This window comes from Danio rerio, chromosome 25 (assembly GCF_049306965.1).
Source record: "Danio rerio strain Tuebingen ecotype United States chromosome 25, GRCz12tu, whole genome shotgun sequence".
Lineage (NCBI taxonomy): Eukaryota > Metazoa > Chordata > Actinopteri > Cypriniformes > Danionidae > Danio > Danio rerio.
The window spans coordinates 31993713-32002360 of record NC_133200.1 but is presented as its reverse complement, the minus strand read 5'-3'; the positions used below and the strand labels follow the sequence as shown (position 1 = coordinate 32002360).

General features: G+C 40.1%; 1 protein-coding gene across 1 annotated transcript; it reads left to right on the top strand.

The window, feature by feature from the left end:
• Positions 1-555: 555 nt before the first annotated feature.
• Positions 556-3254, top strand: kbtbd13b (kelch repeat and BTB domain containing 13b). Its single transcript, XM_693582.8, has one exon. The coding sequence runs from the start codon at positions 1547-1549 to the stop codon at positions 2900-2902; it is 1356 nt and encodes a 451-aa protein (XP_698674.3). The 5' UTR covers positions 556-1546; the 3' UTR covers positions 2903-3254.
• Positions 3255-8648: the final 5394 nt, after the last annotated feature.

Here is an 8648-nt window from a genome sequence, read left to right as displayed (position 1 = left end):
ACATGCTGGACCCCCAGACATGTAACGCAGTGCCCGCGCCCATCATCCGAGGACAGGAAACCACCGCATCCAGAAACGCACAGTCGGAGCGCCGTCCTGATAAGGACGTGCTGCACGACTGTGTTGCTCTTTCTGTGAAGTTTGCAACTTTATACGCACCGCTCTGGAGGACCGGACCCAAAGAACGCCAGGCAAGGGAGAAACCCAGCTCGACCGTCTGCCACTGCGTGTACACACTCTGGACCGGGAGAATGCTCTCGTTCGCTCAGAATCGCTGGTCACAGCAGGAGGAACCCTCATCGACTCGATCAGAAAGTCTCTGAAGCGAAAAGGATAGCGTCTGCTGGCGCCAGGTGAGCTTATATACTCAGTTGATTGCTTATGCCGCTCACCTGCGCAGGCTTGCGCTGCCAATTCATTCTTAATTGGCCCGTTCAATACTCTTTCAGACGAGTAGCTTCTGAACCGAACCTCCCAATGCGTGGATTTTACAATCAAATCCACTTATAGTGCTGAAGTTCCCCCCGAAGGGGAACTCACCTGTACCCCATGTCTTTGGACTGTGGGGGAAACCGGAGCACCCGGAGGAAACCCACGTGAACGCAGGGAGAACATGCAAACTCCACACAGAAACGCCAACTAAACCGAGGATTGAACCAGTGACCTTCTTGCTGTGAGGTGACAGCACTACCTAATGCGCCACTGCGTCGCCTCTAAAGCAACTTTACAAAAGATAAACGTTACATTAGAGTCACATTCAGAAAGGGTTTAGGTGTTGTGTATAGGGTGGACAGTTTATATACATGGCTAACCTGCAGTTACATTTACAAAATAGTGTCCTTTTTAAAAAGGAGATACATTTTCATTCGAATGTAAATGTGTATTGCTTAAAATTTTGTGCTGTCCTCAAAAATTCTACATAAAAATATGTGTCTGGAAAGTATTTGCTTGATACTTCACTAGATCTCTTAAACAAATCCAGTCAACTCAGTTCAGATTCATTTTTACTTAATTGTCCATCTGACGTCTTTAGTAACGTATTTACATACCACATAACTTGATGTGTCATTCACACCCATAGAACAAACAATATGAAGTATCACTTAATAAACCTCAAAGAATCCAACAGCTTGAGCTAACTGTTTTGTTGGATACAATGACACTGCCGCTAGCAAGAACAAACAACCAATCAGCACAATTAATCACAGATGCAGTGTAATTCATATCATTGACCTTAAAAGTGTTATGAGTATGTTGTTCCTCGCTCAAGTCATTGCTCATTTCTGTTAAATGTCTGTCATGAGGCACTGCTGCTATCAATAGGCAGTGCTATCTTAGTAACAGAACTGAACCCCAACCATGCGCCAGCTGGAGGGGGGCAGTTCTGTTAACTCACTTGCGGGGCTATTTTGTTGTAAATGCCAGGCTATGGTTGAGTTTTGGTGGATATTTTGTAGACAATTGTTCACCATGCATTATTTTAAACAACAGTAAGCTTTTATTATCCAAGAACACCAGACCAGTTTGTTCAAATAGGCTGCTAGACATGGATATTGTCAAGGTCAGAGTTGGAGATAATGTCTTTGAAACAAACAAGTCTTTGTTGATAAAGGAATGCGAATATTTCAGGGCTCTTTACAGATCTGGGATGATAGAGTGCCATCAAGAAGAGATTCACCTCAAGAACCTTAAAGCTAAAGGATTCGTAATAATGTTGTCTGTGGCCACTGGTGACAGACCCATTCTAAATGATGATGAGATTTTGGAAGCCATTGAATGTGCTGCTTTCTTCCAGACCGAACCACTTGCCAGGCATCTTCAGGATCTTCTCAACTCTGACAATTGTCTGCTCATGTACCAAGCTTCTGCCATTTATGGTTTATGGGGTCTCCAAGAAATGTCGGCGCAGTTTATTCGCAATATGTACCATGACCTGCAAGAGGACTTGAAGGACCTTCCACAGGAGCTGACCGAATTTGTGGACTCTCTGGTTCCTAGTGCATTCGTGGCGGTAGGTTCCCACTCAACTTGCACCGCAGATGAGCTTCCTCTTGCTGCCACAAGAACGGTATGCTACCTCGATGAGGATGAAGGAGACTGGAAGGTTCTTACCGCCTTGCCTATGGAGGCCAGCACATCTTTGTCTGGTTTGACTGTTTTGGACAACCAACTCTATGTTGTTGGAGGTGTGCATGGTGTTGACAAGAGAGCTGTGGATGCTAGCTTTTGCTATGATGTTGTCACCAACACCTGGAGTTTGCTGCCAGGCCCCAGACAGTCACGGTACAACTTCACCCTAACAGGGATTGAAGGTAGCCTCTATGCCATGGGAGGAGAGTCTGGAGGGACCACTATGTCCTCAGTTGAGATATATAATGTTGCCACAAAGGAGTGGACTTTTGCAGCACCTTTACCTCGACCGGTAGCGGGGATCGCATGCACCAATGCCATGAGCCGAATATTTGTGTGTCTTTGGAAGCCGATGGACACCAATGAAATCTATGAATACATCCCAAAACAAGATGCATGGGTTCTGGTGAGTACCCTTCTGAAGCACCAGAGCTATGGACACTGTATGGTGGCCCACAGGGACAACCTTTATGTCATACGCAATGGTCCCAAAGATGATTTCCTGCGCTGTTTGATGGATTGCTACAACATCACCACAGGGCAATGGACATCAATGCCTGGGCACTATGGCAATAGCAAGGGGGCACTGTTTACATCTGTAGTGAGAGGAGACTCAGTGTTCACACTGAATCGCACCTTGACTCTGGAATACACCATTGCGGGAAACATGTGGAAACCTTCTAAGCAAATGAAGGGGTTTCCAAGGAATGGATCTGTGTGGACATTTCTTCTCAGGATTCCAAAAGAGAGGAAAGAAGTGATTGTGTCTTAAATTGACTGAACCTTAGTAACCATGTTAATGGCAAATAAAACATATATACTTTTCATTGTAGCATTTTATTTTGCCTCAAGGCCATAAATGTATAATTTGATTAAGTTAAAGGATAATTCACACAAGAAAAAAAAATTATGTTCTATCACCATTTACTCACTGCCACAATATATAAAAATGGCCTGACTTTCTTTCTTGGAGAAGACAGCAGAAGATAATTGAGTAAATATCAGGTTATATTAATTTAATCAAACGGCTCATGGTGGGTTTTTCTTGGAAAACTGTGACACATGGTGAATTTCCCTTGAAAACAGATAGCTGCATGGAGTTTATTGTTGCAAAATAAAGCATTTCTATTTATTTTTAAAGCTTTACTTTGCAACACAGTACATCAGCCTACATTTCTGTGATATCACAAAAACATACTTAAACATGTTTGACTGCAGTCTGCAGTTTAAGATATTAATGCAGTATGACACTAACATGCACACTAATTATATTCACAGATTCATATTATCTACGAACAAAGGATTATTTTCATGTACTTACTAACAGTGTCAACAGTTTGTAACTGAATGCACTTGCCTGACATATCTATTTCTATTAAGCCATGGACACACTGCTCTTTCGCCCCATAGACTTCCATTCGTATGCATGTGAATGCAACAGACCGGAAACGCAAGCTCATGCGACAAGTTTAGCAGTTCGCTGCATTGCAAAGTCAATACCTGGTCAAAACTGACCTGCGAAATCGAATCATGTGACTGCGTGCAACCAATCAAACATCTAAACATGACCTGAGTGTACAGAAGTTTCAAATATGGACCAATCACTCACTTTTTTGTCAAATCATCTTGCTTAATCCCACCCCTTTTCGCAGCGCAGTATGACAGAATTTCACATGCTTAAACACTGTCATTTGGCTTAGTCAATTAACTTAAGTTGCAAGTTTTTGGATGGTGGGAGGAAACCGGGGAACCCGGGGGAAACCCACATGAGCTGGGAGAATGTGTAAACTCTGCACAGAAACGTTGGCTGGCTTGGTAAAGACTAGAACCAGTGACATTCTTGCAGTGAGGCAACAGTGCTAACCACCGGTCCACCCATCTAGGAAAGGAGGAGGAGTAGTAGGGGTGGAAGAGGGATTCTTAAAAATGATGATGGCTGTTATATGGAACTTAGGGTATTTATAGTGGCTTAGGAATCGTCTGATTGGTGAATCATGAATTGGATAATGCGGGACCAGCTGCAAGCAATTATAAGCATGTGATCCTCTCAAAATTTGTTTATAAACAAACTTCACTTAGTGAAAATGTCGTCTAAAATTTGCCACAAAACATACAAGAAGCAGCACATTTTATGTTTCGCAAAAATTTATTCTGAGACATGTCTTTCCAATACTCCGGTGTTGTTATATTCAGTACATATTCATTAAAAGTAATGAGTGTTTTATCTACAATTTAAGCTCAGTATTAAAAAAGCTTTCGTGTTCATGTAGCCTGTATCTGTATATCTTGTTGGCATGTTTAGACCAGCTTAATGAAAATATATTTGGCACCAAGACATCTTGCATGATGTTAATAAACATCATTAAACTGTTGCCAAGTCTGAAAGGGCGGAATTCAAATGCTTGTCGGACCAATGTGACATTTTGGTTGTGCCATGACTCTAAACTACTCAAGGTGACACTTTGTGCGAATCTTTGAGCTCTTTTGGAGTGATGTTCTTTACTTAAATTTAAAGGTGATGATACACAGGGGAATTGTTGCCAGAAAACTTTGGTCAATGATTAATGCCATCAATGGGCATCAAGGTGAGACATAGGGCAACTAATTGGGGCAACCAGATACAGATACCATTTTCTTGCTAGGAAAAGTAGCCAAGCAGCATTGCTCTTCAATATTGTCTAGGAACAAAAAGCTCAAAGAGTTGCCCCTTGTATCATCACCTTAAGTGCAGTAGTAAGGTGCAGAGATCATCACCTTAAGTGCAGTAGTAAGGTGCAGAGATCTTCGAAAATGCTAAAGTTAGCCTGATAGCACAGAAAGCTTACGTTCCACCATTCAAATCGCCATCCAAACCCATGGATGCTTCGTGAATGCATGAATGCACACTGGACTATCCTCACTACAATATGTAACATAAACCAGAGAGACCCAGTGTTGGGTCAATAAAAGAACCCAGCATTGGGCTGTTTTAACCTAAAAAGCATGTTGGATTGTGATTTTTAACCCAACTTTAAAACTTTTTTTTTGGTCCTACAGCGTCCACAGAATTTTAATATACATATACAGTGGGGGAAGTAAGTATTAAACACGTCGTGTTTTTTCCTGGGTGTAATATTTTTAACAGAGGTCAGTGGCAATAGCCTAGTGGTTAGTGCTTTGACACATAGCATCAAGGTGCTCACGGCGACCTGAGTTTGATTCCAGGCTTAAGGTCCTTTGCTGATCCTTCCCCTATCTCTGCTCCCCACATTTCCTGTCTGTAGAAATCTCCACTGTCTTATCCAAAAAAAGGTGAAAACCCATAATAAAATTATATATATATATATATATATATATATATATATATATATATATATATATTTTTTTTTTTTTTTTTTTTTTTTAAAGGAGCTGTTGACATGGGATTAACCCAGATTTAGGTTAAAACGTAAACAATACAAACATAAAAAAAGTTCAACCAAAAAATAACAGAAAAAATGTTATGTGTAGGGCAGCACAGTGACGCAGTGGGTAGCAGAATCACCTCACAGCAAGAAGGTCAGTGGTTCGAGCCCCGTCTGGTTCAGTTGGCTTTTCTGTGTGGAGTTTGCATGTTCTCCCCATCTTCGGGTGCTCCAGTTTCCCCCACAAATCCAAAAACATGTGGTATGGAATGAAATTAAATGCATTGCTCAGGTGATTTTTTTTTACAGACTTCATCAGTGTGTACAAATATTGACGGTTCTGTGGTTCTTGTCAGTCAAATCTGATCTTTAGTTTGTATTTTCTATTGGATTCAAGTCAGATGATTGGCTGGGCCATTCTACAGCTTGATTTTCTTTCTCTGAAACATTTGAGTTTCCTTGGCTTTGTTTTGGATAATTATCTTGCTCATATTTCCACCATAGTTTCATCTTCATCATCCTGCTAATGTAGATGGTATACTGAAGCAGCTGAAATTAATTTACAATGACAAAGGGCAGAGAGTTGCTGAAGAGCTTCTGAGAGATTTCAACTGCTGTCTGGGCTTTTACTGCCTTTCCACACCTCCCTTTTTTAATGTGTTTCATACCTGTTTCATTTCACTTTATTCAGTATAACTCAATTTGTATACTAAGTAGTTTTGTTTTATTTACATATATGGGTGTATTTGGTTGTTACCAACATCCGGTGAAAATTTCCCGTCCAAATAACCAGTAAGCGAGGTAGGCAACCATTTAGGGCCCCAGGGAATAAGAAGGCCCCGACCAATGGCAAGAAGCCTACATTAATCATATAGCTCTTTTATATGGTTTTTTATCGTATGTTGTAAAATCTATCTATAACAATTACTATTTTAATGTAATTACTCTTTTTCAAAGAAAATATGCCCAATTATTTGTATATAGTTAGTTTGTGATCTTAAATTTATTGTATTGAATTTTACAATAAGAAGATAGAGGTTTCACTTAAAAATATCTACAGAGAAAGAGAGTGTTGTGAGTTTTAATGCTTGGGCCTCATATCTTGAATTGCTTATGTCCCCCAAAGTTCACCCCTGCTATTAGCATGAGAAGAGCCTTTCAACCAGTATAACGAAAATAGTATCTGAAGACGATCACCTATCACCATTTTTTACTTACACTCAAAAATAGTATGGCCTGCTTATAAAGAGCATTTCCTGATGTTTTATTACAATATTAATGATTTTGGTTCACTTCTAAAGAGAAAATAATTATTGTTGACATATTCAGGACACAAGACAAGAATTTTGCTAGAATTAAATTGAATTACAATACAAGCACTTTACTTTGTTTTCAAGCATGTTTGGTTTGTGCAATGTTTTTTAATTGTGTAATAGTTATAGTAGTTTAATTGATTATCAACAGTGGGCCTAATAATTTGTCATTCATTCACCTTCGGCTTTGTCCTTTTATTCATCAGGGGGTATCACAGCGGAATGAACCACCAACTTAGCTATAAGTCATAGCCACAGACATTTTGTTTATTTAATTCACCTATACCGCATTTCTTAAGACTGTGTGGGAAACCGGAGCACCCAGAGGAAACCCAAGCCAACAAGAACATGCAAACTTCACACAGATATGTCAACTGACTTTGCCGAGACTCAAACCAGTGACCATCTTGCTGTGAGGTGACAGTGCCAACCACTAAGCTACCATGTCGCCTAATTTTAGTCAGTTTTGTTCTTAAATCGGCTATAGTGTCACAGATGTACACAAGGTCTTCAGTTACTGAGATGGATAACAGATGCTGCCAATAGGCGAAAACTTATACTGCCAAGCAGAATGAGCTCTATGGGTAAGAGCTAAATATGTTTAAACTGGAAATAACATCATGTGGGTCACCTCAGGACAGAAAGAGTTTCGCTAGCCTGCACTGTAGTGCCTCTTGCAAACCATGCTTGGAACTCGGTGGGATGAAATGTCAGTACAACTAGTGCAGTGTCACAAGCTGCCACAATGTAAACTTATACTCTTTACTTATTATTAGGTTGGTGATTCAAATCTCACTGACAGCTTAGTAGTACTGTATGTGCATAGGTTTGTAAAAGTGCTGTTGGCAGTAAGGGTGTGTTTACACAACAGTGATGTGCTAAAAATGGAACCGTTTTTCCTATGTTTTTTTTAAAGTTCACGTTAACCTTAGTGACATGATGACACTGTTGGATGTGGATCAGTGAAAGTAGGTGAATATTATTTTCGTTCTATTCAAGAGAACTTTCTGAAGGACACTGGTTTATTTATGCTCTTTTATGTACACTTGAGATTAACTGTTTGAGTGTTTCTAGATATTTAAAGGCTGTTGGGTCGACCTTGATGTATTGCAATGTTGAGGTGTTCAGTTTTATGTCTATATTAGTACATACACGTGACTGCTCTCCTTACAGATACACTGATTCTTGTTTCCTTTCTCTTTTTACTGTCATATCTCTTATAAGTGCTTCTTTGAGTGTATAAGTAAAACTACTGTTAAGTAAAATTAACTTGGGTAGGTTTTACTAAACAGACTGTAAATTTTTACATAAATATTCTGTCATTTCCTGTCTACCCAGTAAACAAAATAGCATTCTTTTTTTGTTTATTAGTTAGCAAGATGCTAAAACATATTAGCCATGCTTTAAAACAAGCTTAAACATGCTAATTCATGTTAGCTATTTGCTTAACACACTAGCATCAGCTAAATGAACTTCGGCAATGTGCTAAAACATGATAGCTAAGTTCATAGCTATGTTAATTTATTACTATTACTAGCTTTAACATTTTTCCAACCCAGGCCCTACTGAAAAATCCAGCTTAAACCAGCCTAGGCTGGTTGGCTGATTTAAGCTGGTCGACCAGCCTGGTTTTAGAAGGGTTTTGGCCATTTCCAGGCTGGTTTCCAGCCATTTCCAGCCTAGTCTTAGCTGATCAGGCTGGAAAATGACCAGCTAAATCCAGCTAAAACCAGCTTGACCAGCCTGGTCTAAGCTGGACATAGCTGGTTTTGGCTGGACTCCCAGCCTGGCTAGGCTGGTCAAGCTGGTTTTAGCTGGTCAT

Bases quoted from the DNA above. Each gene is read 5' to 3' on its own strand.
- kbtbd13b (XM_693582.8), top strand. From the start codon at position 1,547: ATGGATATTGTCAAGGTCAGAGTTGGAGATAATGTCTTTGAAACAAAC.